Raw genomic sequence first — 20,565 nt, 5'->3', positions numbered from 1 at the left:
TATATGTCTATATATATATATACATGTATATATATGCATATACATGTATATATATACATATACGTATATATATATATGCACACACACATGTATATATATATATATATATATGTGTACATCTATATATATATACATACGTGTATATATATGTACACAAACATGTATATTATATATATATATATATATATATATATATATATATATATATATATGTACATGTATATATATATGTGTGTACATGTATATATATATATGTGTGTACATGTATATATATATGTGTATATACATGTATATATGTATGTATATATACATGTATATATATATATGTCTACATGTATATATATGTGTATATACATGTATATATATATGTATATATACATGTATATATATATATATGTATACATATATATACATGTATATATATATACATGTATATATATATGTATGTGTATATATATATGTTTGTGTATTTATGTATATGTATGTATGTGTATGTATATGTATGTATGTGTATATTTGTATGTATATGTATATTGAAGGAAAGGGAACAGTTTTCCTCCAGAATACTCAGGTTATATCTAAAAGCTTTTCTATTCATCTACATGATTAATGATCAAATCCTGATCTGATTAGCAGTAGAACCAGAGATCGAATCTCATTTTATCTGGATTAAACCTTCACGGAGGTCTGGATATGCAGACCTTCTACTTCGAATGCACGTCAGACGCCGTAAGAAAGCAGGATGAACTTCAATCCAATTGCCTTCGCAAGCAAACCAAATGAGGGAGGAGATGTGCTGGTGTGACACCTCACACCAGCAGATCGGACACCCAAGAAGGATCCACACTCAAGAAGAGGTGGCAACAAAGGGAGAGATGTAGGAGAAGATTAAGGATCTCTCTCTTCACATGTCTCTCTCTCTTTCTCTCTTCTCTCAATCTGATTTTTTGCTATTTACTCTGCATCCATAGGTAGAGACCCTCTCTATTTATAGATGATTCCCATGACCTAATGAGAGTAGGACTCCTAACTCAAATTTAATTTGAATTGGCCTAATACTCATGATAGAAAGATTTCTATATGAGATGGAATTACCATCACTTATGACATCCACTTTACACCCACTCCCACACTCAGTTGGGACACCCTAAATAAGCACCAAATCAGGTTTTGGTCATCCTTCATGAGAGGAGAATCTCAGTGTAAGTGGAAATACTCATATTTCATCCAAAACAGGTCCAATTCAAATTCGATTCAAAGCTAGTTTGAAATAATTTCAAAAGGCTGTCAATCCTAAACTCTTTAAGACTTTTGTATCAAGTCTAACTTAGATTTTGAACCCAATTTAAGACTAATTAATTTAGATTAATCTAAAATTAATCAGCTCTTAAATCCAATCTTTCATATGCTTCATGGATCATAGATCAGAAACTGTTCATTCTCAGAATTGAACTTGAATATCATGTGTAGTGCTAGTTAGACATAGTCAACTCTTCAATCCTGTTTAACTCATAACTTAATTCTCAATCAAGTTAGCTTATATATTCAATCAAGTTAAGTACTTCCAAATTGGACATACAAACATAGGCCAATTCTTTCCTACTTTGTCTGCCTTGTGTGTGTGACTTAATAGGTTCAAACACTAAGCCGATAGCATAGGAACTAATTCCTGCACTAATCGAGATACCATCTAGCAATAGTTTCTGACGTCTAGATAGGTCGAATTATCGTAAAAGAATATTCAGAATCCATACACATGGTTACCGCATAATTCATCTTTTTGACCCTGAATGCTCTAGGATGGTCTCAAGTTAACTGTCAATCGAGATTACTTCATCCGCATTGTATTTCAATCTTTCAAATCCATCTCATGGATTATTTGGTCAAGATTTTGCTAAATTAAAATACAGCGATACATCAACTCCAATAATCTAGAGGATCAATCTTATCTTGATCCATACACAGACTTTACAAGTACTTGACTGTATCTAGTAGCCTTCCATTACTGCATTAGAAATTCAGATAGTCCATCACCAAAGCACAGTGAGTTGCTTGCAAGTTACTATGGTGATCTCAGGTTTGAAGGATACTTATACCCATGTATTTCGCAAGCAGCTCTTGACAGTAGAATACTCAGTAGGTGAGTCACTGTTCAGTGACGATATACTCCTATATCTCATCTGTATGCCATACCAGTATCACCATACTCTTTGGTTAAGAAGACAACCAACCCATATGGCACACAACGATCTTCACTCGATAAACGTCATCATCCCATAATGATGTATCATTTGGTGCGAACATGTTTAAGAACTATACGATAAATCCTCTCTTTATCGTACATTAGCATAGCTCTAAGGACTTCATCACAACACAAGAGTTTAAGAAAGATGTCACTTTATGATGAAAAATATCAAAATAACTATTATTCATAAATAATAATTTATATACAAGGATGAACTCAATCGTCAAATGATTGGTTTTAGAATATAATTTCCAACAACTCTCACTTGGACTAAAGCCAATCAGGGCAGTATCTTATACTCATCTTCCATTTGAAGTCATCGAACTCTTTGATCCCGAGAGCTTTAGTGAAAGGTTGGTTAGATTCTCCTTTCCATCAATCTTCTAAAGTTCAACATCACCACAGTTCATGATCTCTCGCACCAGGTGATAGCAGCGCAGAACATGCAGCATCCAATGCAACAATGTATTCCGCTTCGCATATAGAATCGCGACAGTATGTTGTTTAGAACTCTTCCAACAAACAGCTCCTCCATTCAGAATAAATACGTAGCCCCACACCTTCTGCTATCATCACAATCTGACTAGAAATTGGAATCAGTATATCCATAAGTTTCAGATCAGTGTCTCCATAGATAAGTCATTGATCTTTAGTATTTTTTAAATACTTAAGAATTACTTTCGCAATCTTCCAATGCTTCTCATCTGAATCAGATTGGTATCTACTCACTATCCCTAGTGAATAGACCACATCCGGCCTCGTACATATTATAGCATATATGATAGATCTCACTGTCGAAGCATATGGTATTCTACTCATGCATTCTCTCCTCAAGAGTTGTCGGACAATTCTTCTTGAAAAGAATAATTTTATGGCCTATCGGAAGATAACCTCTCTTAGAATTATCCATATTGAACCACTTCAATAAGGTATCAATGTACGTGGATTGAGATAGTCCAAGCAACCTTCTAGATCTATCCTATAGATCTTCATCCAAAGGATGTAGACGCTTCTCCTAAGTCTTTCATAAAAAACTAGGATGATAGCCACAGCTTCACACTCTACAAAGTCAGAATGTCATTTCTTAGTAACAGTATGTCATCCACATATAGCACAAGAAAAATGACTATAGAATCAGAAGTCACTTGTAGACGCAAGGCTCTTCTCTGTTCCTAACGAAGTCATATATTTTGATCACTTTATCAAAATGCATGTTCCAACTCCTAGACGTCTGCTTAAGTCCATAGATAGACCTTTTCAGCTTACACACTTTCGACTCATCTGTGGATGTGAACTCTTCAGGTTGTATCATATACACTTTTTCTTCTATCTTCCCATTAAAAAAAGCAGTTTTGACATCCATCTATCAAACTCATAATCTAAGTGTGCAGCGATAGCAAGCATAATCCGGATGGACTTAAGTATTACCACAGGAGAGAACGTCTCATCATAGTTAATACCATAATGCTGACGGTAACCTTTGGCCACTAGACGAATTTTATAGGTCTCCACCTTTTCGTTTGCTCCTCTTTTCCTCTTGAAAATCTATTTACACCCTATGGGTTTTATCCCTTCAGACAGATCAACCAGTGTCCATACATTATTGATTTTCATGGACTCCATCTCGGACTTCATGGCCTAAGCATTTCTGGAAGTCGGGCCTTTCCATAGCCTCCATATAGGTGATTGGATCCTCATCGTTCTCATCAAGTTCGATGGGGTCACCGTTTCGGATCTGAAAATCATAGTATCTATTCGGCTGATGTGTTATCTTATCGGATCTCCTTAATGGCACCTCTACTGGCTTCGGATTTGATTCACCAGTCAAATCCAATTCTATGTGTGTGGTCCTCCCACCTTATGAACTTTATTAAGTTCAATTTTACAGCATTAGCTCCTTCACCAAGGAACTCTTTTCCAAAAGGACTGTCCGGCTGCTGACAAACACCTTTTGCTCTGCAGCAAGGTAGAAGTAGTATCTTTTAATTTTTTTTGGGTATCCTATGAACAAGCATTTATTAGACTTCGGTCCAAGCTTATCTGTGTTTAAACACTTGACATAAGCTGAACACCCCCAGATCCTAAGGTACGAGAGTATCGATTTACGTCCAGTCCATATCTTCTATGGAGTTTTATCAACAGACTTGCTGGGCACCTTATTAAAATATAGTAGGCAGTTTTAGAGGATATATCCCAAAAAAGATTGGCAGACTCGTAAAGCCATCATGGATCGGATTATGTCTAACAAGATTCGATTCCTCCTCTCGGATGCACCATTATGCTATGGTGTTCCAGAGGGATCCACTATGAGAGAATCCTATTCTCTTTCAGATATGTCAGAAACTCATTAGTGAAGTATTCATCTCTTCGGTCTGACGAAGGATCTTAATATTCTTTCAGTTTATTTCTCTACTTCAGCACGGAATCATTTGAATATTTTAAATGATTCTGACTTATGCTTCATAAGATAGACATATCCATACCTCGATAGATCGTCTGTAAACGTAATGAAATAGTAGTATCTTCCTTGGGCACTTCATAGGTCCGCATATATTAGTATGTATTAGACCTAGGACATCGCTGGCTCTTTTTAATTTTTTTAATTTTTTTCTTTAAAAGGTGACTTAGTCATCTTACGAAGTAGACGGACTCACAGGTAGGCAATGATTCATAATCATCTATCCCAAGAATACGTTCCTTGATCAACCTGTCAATCCTATTCTTGTTCACATGACCAAGCCTATAATACTAAAGATAGGATTCATTGACATTATCTAATTTAGGCCATTTACTGACTGTGTACATTACACTAACAGACTGTGATATTATGTATATACCATATTTTAATTATCCATGCATAATTATAGTATCATTCATAATGATATCACAAAAATCATTCTTTATTATAAACTTGTAAACAAGTTTGGCTAAAAGGCCTGCAGAGATGACATCATCAAAAAGAAGAGACAATAATGATAATCATTTAACATGACACTACTGGACTCAAAGACAAGCTGCAAAGTTTCCAAAGCCAGAACTGGAACAAGATTTCCATCTCCAACGTTAAGAAACTACTCATTCTCTCGAAACTTTTTACTTACCTACAGTCCATGCAACGAATTGCATATATTAATAGGACTTTCGGTATCCAATACCAGGTAGTAATATCACAAACAAAAGAAATTATAAGGAGTTATCATATAAGTATCTTGTGAAGCAACCGCTTGCTTCTTTCTCTTTTTTTAGCCTGTTTGGATCAAGGGTGGCTATATAAGCAGGATAATTTTTTTTTCAATGATCTAGCTTCTTACAGAAGAAGCACTCTGTCAGGCTCTTGTCAACTTTTGATGTTTGCTCTGCTTGGGATCGGCAGCACGGATTTCTTTACCTTTTTCTTCTTTCCTCTCCTAGAGATCGACGCCCTGCAGATGAACCTCTCACTAAATTCACTGGCTCCTTCTAGACTGGTAATCCTTCTCAAAAGTCTGTAGTAATCGTAGCAAACCATGGTAGTTTACCACAGGCTTCATCATTCTGTAATGACTGAGAAAGGATAGGTAGGATTTTGGTAGTGAATTGAAGATAGCATCCTTGCCTAATGTTCATGCAACAGAAAGTCAAGTTTGCTAAGGCATTCAATCTGCTCAATTATATACAATACATGATTGGTGACTGAAGCCCCCTCTCGCATATGGGCATTGAACACTGTGCAGGAAGTTTTGTCTCTCTGCATCTCAGGGGTGCCGAAGGACTCATTCAACATTTGAATGATCTTCTCTGACTGTGCATCCTCAAACTTACGACTAAGTTCATCGTTCATGGCTACTCTCATCACGCAATGCACGGTCGTGCGGTCATTGAGCCATTCATGTAAGTATCTCTCACAGCACGAGGAGTATTGACTGCAGGTTCTTCAGGTCCTGATCTGTAAGGACGTTCAAAATTCTCTCATGATCTAAGATAATCTTCAACTTTCGATACCAGCTATCGATGTAGGGTCCGAAGAGCCTGTCGCTGTCCAACAGCGTACGGAGGAATAGTGTGTTGGTCATAACTGAAAGAAAAAATATTAACCTATTAGTATATGAATTATTTTTAATCCTAAAGATATGGACTTTAGTCTAAAGGTTCTTCCACTATTTTTATGAATTGGTAGCCTCTACTCCAACTCGAGAAATTACACTAATTTTTTAGTAGGTACTAGAATCCACATAGACTGCATTCGGGTCGAGTGTGGCTCGGCCAACCATAGTGCATCCATGGGTAGGTTTATAACAATTATTTCTTCAAACAACTTCTAGTAATGAGTTTTGCCCTAGGAATCTCTTCAGCAGGTGTGTGGCGTCTCCACTAAAATTTCGGTTAGATCCAACATTAACATGGCACAAAAAGTGCATCCAACAAATAGATATCCAGGCCGAGTGTAGCTCAGCAAACTTGAGCATTGATCTGAAGGTATATCATGATGGTCATATGATGAATGAAATTTCAATATGTAATAGACATCAGGTGTGTGACGTCTCCAATCTTATTTGGAATATTGGACTCATTATCACGCACTTAATGGGAGGCAATGACCAAGTTATCTCATAACTTTATCACTTTATGGACTTAATAATTTAGAGAATTTAAGTTTATTGATCTGAGAATAAGAGAAGAAGTCGACCTGGAAGCTTAAATCCTCCCACTGACTTCACCAAGTCATGTAAAGGATTAGACACAAGCTGGTCTAAAGATACCTAAATCAATCACACTGATTCACCTTAATGGCATGGGTCTGCACGAATCGATGGTGACCTAACCAAAATATAATCTATCATGTTGGCCAAATAAGTGAGATCAGTAGGAGCGATATGTCCTTAACTCACCATAGACGTATCTAGGTGAATAGCTCTTAATTAAAAATCACTTGATCGAATCTGCCAAACTTATCTTAGACACCAACTGGTTAATTAGTTTCGATTTGATTCACCAAAAGATTCGGACTCAACCATGGAGCCATGATCATGGTCCATTTATTAGAATCAAATACATGGACTTGATCAAACTACAACTATTGAGATTGATCTAAGAAATACTGATCTGACTAATTCAACATTTGATTAATTTAATCAATTTTTCTTCGTAGTCATATGTATTTTTAACCCTAGGTCTAACCCATTAGAAGGACCTGATTCATGCTAACCCTTTGCCCATCATTTTATGTGGTGTCTTAATAATTTTTAATTCTCAAATCTAGATCATTCAAAATTTAATTCATAATTAAGTGTATGAAATATGTGTTTCAATCTGTAGAACTATTCTACAAGGATTTCAGGTGAAGCATACATATATTTCAACACATGAAAATAAATTTTATAATATGTTTAACAATTAAACATACATAGGTATGATCTAAACTTCATACATACATCTCATGTATCATGACAACTTTAGATCTATATCGTTTACATCATATGTAATATGCAATTCAGATCTAAAATAATTTTATATCTGAATTTTATCCTATTGTAATGAATCATAAATCACTTTAGATCTAATCTAAATATTTTATGATCATAACAATATATAAAAATCTATTCATTTTTTTCTTCATGAAATCGAATCACAATGACACTTCTATATGTCATAGAGAACCCATCGAATAGATAAAAGAGAGATTAATCTCTTCAATCTCCTATAACCGAATGGTTTGGTGATCTTATCAATTCGAGTACTAGACTACTAAGATTGAAATCTAATTTCATACATAATTACATCTATATTAATTATTGACAAAATAATTTTATATCATGAACATATCTTTGATCTTATCAATTATTTCTTCATCTAATCTAATTAGATTTAATGTATCATATACATCATATCAGATCTGAAACATATTTTATACTAATTATAAAATATCAATTTTAAATTTGATATCATATAAAAAATTAATTAGATACAAATATGAATGTATAAGGAATAAATTTTTTGTAAAATCTGTTTTCACGCAGTACTGAATTTCGATAGGATTCAGATCTAAATATCCATCAAAATAGATCCAATTCAGATCTAAAATAAATTCTACTTCATAAGAAAAATAACAATATTAAAATTCTGTTAAAATAAATTTAAAACAGATTTTAATTTACGTTGATATTCTATCAGAAATTCAGCAACAGTAGAATTCTATTATAACAGATTTATAACAACTTCAATCAACCATTGATTAGGCATCTCTAATCCGATCAAAATCAGATCAAAAATTTTATATAAATAGATTAAATAGATTTAATATCACAAAAAATCTCAATCATATCTCATGTAATTATTTTTAAAAAATTTTATTATACATGCATATATTTCAGATCTGCTCTGATACTATTGAAGGGAAGGGAACAGTTTCTCTTTAGAATGCCAGGTTGCATCTAAAAATTTTTTTATTATCTACATGATTAAGGATCAAATTCTTACCTGATTAGCAGTGGAACTAGAGATCAAATCTCAATTTATCTAGATTAAACCTTCGCGGAGGCTTGGATATGCAGATCCTCTACTTCGCATGCACGCCAGACACCGTAGGAAAGCAAGATGAACTCCAATCCAATTACCTTCGCAAGTAAACCAAATGAGGAAGGAGGTGCTGGTGTGACACCTCACACCAGCAGATGGGATGCCAAGAAGGATCCACGCCCAAGAAAAGGAGGTGGCAACAAAGGGAGAGATGTAGGAGAAGATTAAGGATCTCTCTCTTCACATGCCTCTCTCTCTCTTTCTCTCTTCTCTTAATATGATTTTTTGCTATTTGCTATGCATCCATAGGTAGAGACCTCTCTATTTATAGATGATTCCATGATCCAATGAGAGTAGGACTCCTAACTCAAATCTGATTTAATTAGTCCAATACTCATGAAAGAAGGATTCTTACATGAGATAAATTCCATCATTTATAACATCCACTTTGCACCCACTCCCACACCCAGTTGGGATACCCCAAATAAACACCAAACCAGGTTTTGGTCATCCTTCGTGAGAGGAGAATCTCAGTGTAAGTGAGAATACTCATATCTATCCAAAACAGGTCCGATTCGAATCCGATTCGAAGCTGGTTCGAAATAATTTGAAAGACTGTCAATCCTAAACTCTTTAGATTTTTGTACCAAATCTAACTTGAATTTTGGATCCAATTTAAGACTAATTAATTCAGATTAAATCTGAAATTAATCAGTTCTTAAATCGAATCTTTCATATACTCCATGGATCATAGATCAGAAACTGTTCATCCTCAGGATTGAACCTGAATCTCATGCATAGCGCTAACTAGACATAGTCAACTCTTCAATCCATTTGACCCATAACTTAATTTTAATTAAGTTAGCTTATATGTTCAATCAAATCAAATACTTCCAAATTGGACATATAAACATAACCAATTCCTTCCTACTTTGTCTAACTTGTGTGCGTGACTCCATAAATTCAAACACTAAGCGGTAGCACAGAATCAATTTCAGTACTAATCGAGATACCATCTAGCAATGGTTCCGATATCCCGATAGGTCGAATTATCGCAAAGGAATATTTCAGAACCCATACACATGGTTACCGCATAATTCATCCTTTTGACCCTGAATGCTCTGGGATGGTCTCAGATTAACTGTCAACTGAGATTGCTTCATCCGCATTGTATTTCAACCTTTCAAATCCATCTCATGAATTACTCTGGTCAAGATTTTGCTAAATTGAAATACTGCAATACATCAACTCCAATAATCTGGAGGGGTAATCCCATATTGATCACATACAGACTTCGTAAGTACTTAACTGTACCCAGTAGCCTTCTTACACTGCATTAGAAATTCAGATAGTTCCCACCAAAGCACAGTGATTGTTGTAAGTCACTATGGTGATCTCAGGTCTGAAGGATACTTATATGCATATGTTTCGCGAGCAGCTTTTGACAGTAAACACTCAACAGGTGAGTCACTTGTTAGTGATGATGTACTCATACATCTTACCTGGATGCCATACCAGTGTCACCACACTCTTTGGTTAAGAGGACAACCAACCCATATGGCACACAATGACCTTTACTCGATAAACGTCATCGTCCCATAATGACGTATCATTTGGTCATGAATATATTTAAGAACTATACGATAAATCATCTCTTTATCGTATACTAGCATAGTTCTAAGACTTCATCACAACACAAGAGTTTAAGAAAGATGTACTTTGTGATGAAAAATATCAGAATAACTATTATTCATTAAATAATAATTCATATATAAGGATGAACTCAATCGTCAAACGATTTCTTTTATGATACAATTCCCAATATATATATATATATATTTGTGTATATGTATTTATAAATATATATATACGTGTATATATGTATAGGACATGCTCTATGGGAAGGACAGAACATGAAAATTGGCTCCATCTAACACAGAAAATGTGTATCATCTTAAAGATAAAGAACTATGAGTTAAAGATGTTTATGACCAGATTGGAGAAAACCTTTCTATTGTCATCATAGACAGCATCAGAAAAAAGCATGCCCCACTGGACATGTTCAGGTGATCATGAGAGATGCTTGATGTGTAGGGGAGAACATCAAATTGGCTCCTTGCCAAACAGAAAAAAAGGGAAAAGGGAAGTGGAGGAAAGAAGACATAAACCAAGTGTTCTGAACGACCAACAGACTCATCAAGCATTTATGGTACCCTGGAGATGTTTTCCAATTGAAATCTTGTATTCTTGAGGATTGGATAATCCAATTTTGAAAGATTCTTCTAGTAAGCATTTACCTCATAAAAAGATGCAGGAAACCAATTTTCAAGTGAAGTCTCATCAGATTCTCTCTTCATCCAATATTATAACTATTAGAATTGTATATTCAAAAAATCTATAAAATCACAAAAAGAAGACACTGGAAGAGGTAAGTTTGCACTCACCTTAAATAAGTCATTTCTGTATGTTATCTATGCAAGTCATCTCTTTGGTTTTGAGGACAATATCTTTTAGATAGTATTTTAATAGGCTTGTGAACTTTGTTTGTGAAAAGAAAAGTAACTGTTTTAATCCATAATGCATTTGTAAGAAAATTGCTGTTATAGCAAATGACAGTGTGGCATTTTGTCCAAATGTGCAGAATAACTACCCAGAGAGGCTTGGCAAAGTGTTCTTAATCCATGTACCTTATATCTTCATGAAGGCATGGAAGATGATATACCCATTTATTGACGACAACACCAAAAAGAAGGTAATCTTGTTAAAACTTTATTTTGCCTTCTTATTTAAGCTTTTTTAGGAATAGGATTGTCTCTGTTTCAGTAATCTTGCTGCTTATTTGGGATGACACATGCCACAGTCACTGAACACATATTGAGGTTAAATGATTGCTTGTAGTTGAGGCAACCTTATGCACACCACTGACAGCTCAAGTAACAACAACTTTATGATGTTCAAGCTCTTGTGAACCTTTTAATACTATTTGTCTTGACCTCGTGCAGTTTGTCTTTGTTGAGGATAAGAAGCTGAGAGCAACACTACTGGAGGACATAGATGAGAGCCAACTCCCAGAGATATATGGTGGAAAGTTGCCATTGGTTTCCATTGAAGACTCGGCAAACTAGTTCCTTTCGGCCAACCTGTTATTGTTAATAGTTCCACTTACCAAACAAAAATGGATACTTCGCTGTAGGCAAAGCGTACATAAAGTATGCTTCCACAGTATGCTCAGATTTCTCAGGCCATTCGCGAGTCATGAAATGAAAGGAGGTGGCATACGAAGAGGGATCATTCTGCCTCACTTCCCATCCTCTGAAACCTTTATGTGATTTTGGATGAAATTTAATCACCCCCCTGACGCTGTTTTATCATGTAGGTAGTATCTACCATCCATCATTGAGCAGGATTATCAAAGGACTACTGTTAAGTTGTGCTAATCATAACTTTACAATAAGATTAGCATCCTGCCTTTTATAATTTTAACTCAATTCCAAAGCTTGTGGCTTTGCGAATCAATGATCTTGCAAGAAATCGTTTTTGGATTTGATAACTTGGATGAACATCTCGTCTATCTTAATTGAGGTTCTGCGAATATCTTCATGTGCAGCCTTGATCCACTAGTCAAGCTTCACCTAGATCGAAGTTAAAGTTGATAGGCATATTTGCCAATGGATGATCTTATCCGTCTTGAAAAAATGTTAATAGCGATCAAAGGTCCCATAGCTACAATGGTCTTATTGCTGTTGGTGCCCAATCTAGCATTGGAGGGCAGATTTAAAATAGCTGAATATCTGTTTTGATAAAAACTTTTCGATGCTCAAGTTAGCCACCAAAAAACAGTCGAAAAGAAGAAGAGAATAGAGTTTGAGAGTCAACACGAACTTTGGTTTACATAGGAAGGGACTATTCTTCTTTATACAAGGTGCCTTTGGGATTAGAAGCTAGATGAGCAAAACTATAAGGCCTATGGGTTAGAGTGGATAATTGCTCACGTATTAAGGCACGAGCCCTTAGCCATAACATTGGTGGCTCATATAGGTCCCGAGTCTATAATTGTGATGCGCCTCCCATATGTACATGGACTCTCTCTTGATTAAGGGGCTATGGTGATAATAAAGAAGGTGGGCACTATTAGTCTCACATTGGAGTTAATAGGGATTTTGGCTTACATGCGAAAGGACCATCCTTCTCGTACGAGATATCTTTTGGATTAAAATCCAGAAGGACAAAATCATGAGGCTCATAGGCCAGAGTAGGTAGTACCTCACACACTGAACAATGAGCTCTTGGCCACAATATTGATGGCCTAGCAAGTCTCAAGCCTATGATTGTAATGCACCTTCCACCTATATACAGACTCTCTCTTGATTGGGGGGATTGTGGTGATAATAAGGAGACACTATTAATCCTATATTGATTGTGAGTCATGGAGGATTTTGACTTATATAAGAAGGAACCACCCTTCCCCATGTGACGTGCCTTTTGGATTTGAATCTAGAAAGGCAAAATCGTGAGGCCCTTAGACTAGAGCAGATAATACCTCATATGCCGAATCATGAGCCCTTGATTGCAATAATTGATGGCCTATGCAGGTCTTTAGCCTGCAATTGTGATGCACCTCTCATCCATACATAAACTCTCTCTTGATAGGAGGCTGTGGTGATAATAAGAAAGAAGAGCACTTTTAGTCTCATATTGGTTGTGAGACAAACAGGACTTTGGCTTATATAGGAAGGGATAACTTTTTTTTGCATGAGACATCTTTTGAATTAGAATCCAAAGGAACAAGATTGTGAGGCCCATAGGTCAGAATAGATAATACCTCATGTGCCGGACCATGAGTCATTGGCTGCAACAGGCCTGAACCTACATCCATGATAGCAACTTCCAATATTATCGTACTTTCTTCAGTTTTCAGTAGTCCATGACTTAGCTAGGTAAACCACCTGTGTTATTGTCCACTAGTACTGGTGATGGAGCAAATTGACCTAAGGGTTGAAAGGAATGGCAGGCAGTTTCATACATGAATTACAAAAATTTTATAGTGGAAGCAAGCAAGATTAAACTTTTTAATCTTATCATGCATTAGATCGAATCTAAAAACTACCTATGCTAAGATCGGATGACATAAACATACATGCATGCTAAATCCAAAATCTAAGAACAGCTGATCATATCTGTATAATAGATTGTATCTACTAAGTAATTGAGTTCCGAACCCAATATCTGAGCATGGGTCGAACATTGTCGCTACTGATAACTGTGGATCTAAGATTCTTCTAGTCGTGCAGTAGCCGCATGGTTGTCCGGCCTCTACAGAAGTCCACTCGAAGCCCAGATTGATTGTTCCCCTGGGAGTGCTAGCTAGCACAGAGACTCTCTTGATGGCTGATGATGTTTCTTCTTCGAATCTCTTGGACTCTTTCAGGAGGTGAAGAAGAACTTTTAGGAGGAACAAGAGGTAGAGGTAGAAGGTGGATCGAGGAAACTCTTTCCTACTTTCCTTTTTCTCTCTTCTAAACTCCCATGCCCAAGGTCTAGACACTAGGTTTTCCCACATGCCAAAATAGAAACCCACGGCCAAAGAACTCTTGCCCAAAACTCTTCGATGGTGAAAACTTCAGATGTTTTTCATGGAAGTCTGAGTTTTGCACACAAAAAGAACCCTTCTTAATGTGGGCGTCCAAGGGAGGTTAAGATAGGATAAGGCTTAGGTTAGTTTAGATTCAATTCAAACTTGAATTCAAAATTCAAGTTGAATTTAGATCAAACAAACCCCATCCATATCCAAAGGGAGGGCCTGGAATAAAGCTTTGGCATGTGAATTCTTCATGTAGATTCATAATTTGCGTAGAGAAGGGTGATGTGGAAATACTGGTTGGTGCAAGGGGAAGTTCAAACAAATTTGAACTCCAATTTGAATTTTAATTTGGTCCAAATCAGATTTGGTTAGACTCAATTAGGTAAGAGTGAACCTAATCCAATTAGGCACCTAAATATCTCAATTAAATCCTAATCAAATTAAAAATTAATCGAGCCCAAGTCTTGATCAAATCAAGAATCAATCTCCTGTAGAATTAGGTCATCTTATAATCTAATCGAGTTAAACTTAATCTAATCCCATTCAATTAGATTTTATCCGAACCTCATTGCTCAATTAAATTGAGTTAATCAGCAATCTAATTACTGATGAATCCTCCATTAATTCACTAACTCTTAGCAAATTATTTTATTACAACTTTTGCATAAGATTAATCATCAATCATATTGACGATTATACCCTTGATCGATTCTCAATTGTTGATCAGCCATCTGATCAGACAGGAATCTCTTTTGTACGTGACCCCATAGGTTCGAAACTAAGTCGGTAGTATAGGAATAAATTTTTGTAATAATCGAAGTGACCATCTAACAATGATACCCAATGTTCGGATAGATCAAAAAGTTGCAAAGCAACATTTAAGAACCTCTAGCATATGGTTATTATATAATTCATTCCTTTGACCCTCAATGCTCAAGATAACTTTAGAGTTAAACTATCAACTCTTAATCAGTATATCCAATTTATGTCTCAACCTTATAAATCTTGTGACTCCTTATAAGGATTACTCTGGCTAAGGTTTTACTAAATTGAAATACATTGTAGCACTATCTCCTAAAACCAGGAGCGATCAATCTCATCTTGACTCATACACACTTTACAAGTACTTAACCATGCCCAAAAATCTTTCGTCACTAAATTAAAAATTCAGATAGTCCGATACCAAAGTATAGTGAGTTGCTTGTAAGTCATCATAGTGATCTTAGGTCGGAGGGACACTTATATCCATATCCTTTGCGAGTAGCTCTTGACAGCAGAGCACTTTGTAGTTTGATTATATTTAGTGAGATATACTCCTACATTTCATCGCATGTCATACCAATATCTCCACACTCTTTGATTACAAAAATCAATCCATATGGTACACAATGGCCTATACTTGATAAATATTATCGTCCTTGTAATAACATATCATTTGATTACGAATAAAGTTTAAAAACTACATGATAAATCCTCTTTTATCGATTAGTAGTTCTAAAGACTTCATCATAATATAAGAGTTCAATAAAAAAAATATAAAATTTATGATGAAAATATCAAATAACTTTTATTAATCAATAATTCATATACAATTTACAAGGAGCACAATTGTTTACAAATAGATGATTGGCTTTAGTATATATTTTCCAACAACTTTCACTTGGACTAAAGCCAATCGGAATAATATTTAATACCCATCTTTCCGTTGTGATCATCGAACTCTTTGATTCCAAGGACTTTAGTAAATGGGTCGGCCAAGCTCTCCTTTGCATTGATCTTCTGAAGCTCGACATCATCTCGATCCATGATCTCTCACATAAGGTGATAGCTGAAGGAACCAGATCTAGGATTTCAAGATTAGATCTTGAAACTTTTTCAAGATCTGACCGTGAAATATTAAAATAAATCAAAATTTATCTTATAAAATTAGAGAATCCCTAAATCTAAGATCTTATTATATGATTATTATATAAAATTAAATCAAAAATTAAAATATAAAGAGTAAGAACTACATATTGATCATATCAACATGTTTCTATGCTACATGTAATGTATGTAAAATATAATAGATCAGATCTATTACCTTGCAAGTTAGACGTTCTAACTTTGCTGATTTGAGATTGAGGATGATGTTGTGAGCCACACACGTGTCTGGCCTCTAGGAGTCATCCACACAAGCCCATGGATCACAATTAGAAGTCCTGATCCAGGAAATCAGCACAGTATGCTAGTACTGTGCTGATCCTTCTTCGATGGTCGATCAGATGCCTCCTTCTTCTTGATTTGGATTCTTCCAAAGATGAGAAGTAGGAGAAGGAGTTTTAGATATGAGACACTCTCAGAAAACTCAAAGATGGAGGAAGGGAAGAGGTGAACTCAGTAACTCTAGAAGAAGATCCTCTTCTTCTTATCTTTGCTTAACCCAAACACATAGTTTTGTGTCTATTATATCTCCATGCTGCAACACTCTTTTGCCCTAATTTTTACACACCTCAAAGGTCTCTCAATTCTCTATAATCCATAAAAATTTCAAGAAAAAATTCTCTTAAATAATGAGATATAAAGAATCTTTGTTTAGGTCAAATACCTAGTCAAGAAAATCCAAACAGGGCAAGACAAGGGGTGCCCAACTCTTGGATGCCCCCATCTTCTTTTTCTGCCATGGACCACCAGCAAAGGGTGCACAATATGTGCTATAAAAGCCACAAAAATCTTAGAAAAAAATTAGATAAAATTAGTGTCATAAGGAAAGAGTTTTGGTTTCCTAAAATTCTATCTCATAGAATTTGAAATCCAAATAAATTCCTACTTTGACTTGGTCCACAACCACATTCCATGTAAGAGAGAAAGAGTGGAAAGCTTTGAGCATGCATGAAGGCCTGGGAGAGAAGATTTTGTCACTCAAAATAAGAGAGAGTGGGCGTGGGGGCTAAGGTGGCGCAAGGTGGAATCCTAGTCTTACTAGGATTCAATCTATGACTTGTTCAAATTTGGTTTCTCAAACCAAATCAAATCAAAACCAAATCAACCCAATTAAAATAAGACTTAATCCAATTAAAAATCTAATTTAATCAGATTAAATTAGATTTAAATCTGATTTAATTTTTTAATCAAGTTAATTCAAGTCCTAATTGAACTAGGACTAGTTTTTCATTGCACTTGGCTTATCCAATAAACCAATTGGACTTGATCCAATCAAGTCTAAACCAAATCTAATTAAATCATATTCAATTAGACTTAATCTCAGCCCTTTGGCTTAATCAAATTAAGTCAATTAGTAATCGAATTGCTAATCGATCCTCCTTCAATACTTGCACTAGGTTAAAGGTCAATCATATTGATTGTTTAACCTTAGAACGATTCTTAATCGTTGATCAACCATTCGATCGGATCATGAACTCTAATGTATATGACTTCATAGGTCCGAACCTAAGTCGGTATCATAGAAATAAATTTTTATACTAATCGAAGTGACCACCTAGCAATAGTACCTGATGGCCGGATAGGTCGAATGTGTAGAACAACGTCCTTAGAACCCATGCGGATATAGTTTCCATATAATTTATCCCCTTGACCAAAATGCTCATAGGACATTTCAGAGTTCAACTGTCAACTCTAATCAGATTGTCTATATTGTATTTCAAAATATCAAATCCATCTGATGGATTATCCTGGCCAAAGTTTTGCTAAACTAAAATATAGTGACTCATTCTTCTCCAACTCTTGGAGTGGTCAATCCTATCTTGATCACACTCTAACTTCGCAAGTACTTGACTGTGCCTAGAAGCCTTCCATCACTGAATTAAAAATTCAGTTAGTCTAGTACCAAAGCACAGTGAGTTGCTTGCAAGTCACTGAGGCAATCTCAGGTCTAAGGGACACTTATACCTAAATCCCATCAGAGACATTCTCGATAGCAGAATGCTCTGGAGTTGGTCATGTTCCATGATGATGTACCCTTACATCTCACCTGTATGCCATACCAGTGTCTCCACACTCCTTGATTAAGAGGACAATCAACCTATATGGCCTACAGTGACCTATGCTCGATAGAAGCTGTCGTCCTTATTAACAGCCTATCATTTGATCGTGAACAGTTTTAAGGACTAATCGATAAATACTCTCTTTATCGAACCTAAATAGTCCTAAAGACTTCATCACAATAATGAAGTTCATTAGAAGATGAAAACTTATGATGAAAATATCAAAAATATATTTTATTTATTAACAAATTAATTACAATACAAGGTTGCTCAACCGTCAACAGGTTGATGATTGACTTTTGGAACATATTTTCCAACAACTCTCACTTGTCCTAAAGCCACTCGGAATAGTATCTAATACCTATCTTCGACTTGTGATTGTCGAACTCCTTTATCGTCAGGGCTTTAGTGAAGGGATCGGCCAGGTTCTCCTTTCCGTCGATCTTCTAAAGGTCGATGTAACCTCGATCCACGATCTCTCAGACCAGGTGGAAGCGATGCAAAATATGCTTCGTCCGCTGATGTGCTTTGGGTTCCTTTGCCTGAGATATGGCACCAGTGCTGTCACAGTAGAGCAGGACCAGACCATCGAGGGAGGGTGCAACTCCATGCTTTGTGATGAATTTTCTCAGCCACACAGCTTCCTTCGCGACATCCAATGCTGCGATGTACTCTGCCTCACAAACAGAGTCTGCCACAGTATGCTGCTTGGAACTTTTTCAGTAAATGACTCCACCATTCAAAGTAAAGATATAACCCGACACACTTCTACTGTCATCATGGTCAGATTGAAAGCTGGAGTCTGTGAACCCCATAAATTTCAGATCTGACTCACCATAAACCAACCATTGGTCCTTAGTATTTCTCAAATACTTAACGATGGCTTTAACCACTTTCCAGTGATTTTCTCTAGGATCAGATTGGTATCTATTCACTACTCCTAGTGAGTATGCCACATCTGGCCTTGTACATGTCATGGCATACGTGATAGATCCCACGACCGAAGCATATGGGTCTCTACTCATATGCTCTCTCTTCAGGAGTTGTCAGACAATCCTTCTTAGAGAAAGAAATTTCATAGCCTATCGGTAGATAGCCCTTCTTAAAATTCTCCATACTGAACCTCTTCAGGACAATGTCTATGTATATGGACTGAGATAATCCAAGCATCCTTTTAGATTTATCCCTATAGATCTTCATCCCTAGGATGTAGGATGCTTCATCCAAATCCTTCATGAAGAATTATGATGATAACCAAACTTTTATTCTCTGTAGTGCGGGGATGTCATTCCCGATTAAGAGAATATCATCCACATACAAGATAAGGAATACCACAACTAGACCATTTATCTATTTATAGATGCAGAGCTCTTCTCCTTTCTTAACGAAACCATACGTTTTGATCACCTTATCAAAATGCATGTTCCAACTTCGAGAAGCTTGCTTCAATCTATAAATGGATCTTTGAAGCTTGCACATCTTAGACTCATCTATGGATGTAAACCCCTCAGGTTGTATCATATACACCTCTTCGATCAGCTCTCCATTCAGGAAAGCTATCTTTACATCCATCTGCCAGATCTCATAATCTAGATGGGCAGCTATTGCAAGTGTTGGGTACAAAATATCCCGAGCCGAAGTTCGTAAGAGGCCAACCCTCTTAGGACTCTTTCGGCTTCTGACCTTGTGCGGCATCTTTCTGAACTCCCCCGACCGTCCGAGCTTTCACAGTACCATCCGGACTCCTCCAGCAGTCGACCTTCTACAGTGTCTTCCAGATTCCTCCAATGGACGAACTCCTATCGTACCCTCTGGACTTTTCCAATAATGAGCTCCTTCAGTCGTCATCGGACTGCTCCAAATGCTCTCTAAGCTTCACTATCAGCTGATTTTCTACAGTGATCGACTACTCTTCGAATCTCTTCCAGACTTCCTCCTGTCACGATCAATTTTACTCCGAGCCTCTTCCGAACTTCATCAATGTCCGGGCTTCTCCAGCAGTAGGACTTCTACAGTAACCAGACTCCATCCAAATTTCTATGATGGTCGACCATCTTTCGAATTTCATCCGAGCTTCTACAGTAAGCAAATTCCGTCCGAACTTCTATTGCAAGCAGACTTCATCTGAGTTTCTATGGTAAGTGAACTTCGTCCGAGCTTCTACAATAAGCGGTCTCCATCCAGACTTCCACGGCAACTGGTCTCCATCCGAGCTTCTACAGTAAGCGGCCTCCTTCCAGACTCCTACAAGAACCGGACTC

The 20,565-nt window shown here is 36.3% G+C and overlaps 1 protein-coding gene across 2 annotated transcripts in view; it reads left to right on the top strand.

Moving 5' to 3' along the window:
- Nucleotides 1–12,271, top strand: part of LOC105034757 (CRAL-TRIO domain-containing protein YKL091C) — a 20,750-nt gene extending 8,479 nt beyond the window's left edge. The window contains exons 6-7 of one of the 2 annotated variants that reach the window (XM_010910021.4): nucleotides 11,382–11,492; nucleotides 11,743–12,271. In XM_010910021.4, the coding sequence (XP_010908323.1) occupies nucleotides 11,382–11,492; nucleotides 11,743–11,865 (234 nt within the window). In that variant the 3' untranslated portion in view covers nucleotides 11,866–12,271. The remainder of the gene's footprint in view (nucleotides 1–11,381; nucleotides 11,493–11,742) is intronic. The other variant, XM_073250472.1, reaches the window with a different exon arrangement.
- The last annotated feature ends 8,294 nt before the right edge of the window (nucleotides 12,272–20,565 follow it).

Source organism: Elaeis guineensis, unplaced genomic scaffold (genome assembly GCF_000442705.2).
Source record: "Elaeis guineensis isolate ETL-2024a unplaced genomic scaffold, EG11 Super_Scaffold_1000033, whole genome shotgun sequence".
NCBI lineage: Eukaryota > Viridiplantae > Streptophyta > Magnoliopsida > Arecales > Arecaceae > Elaeis > Elaeis guineensis.
The sequence above is the reverse complement of the archived record's forward strand: the minus strand, read 5'-3'. Positions and strand labels throughout refer to the sequence as shown.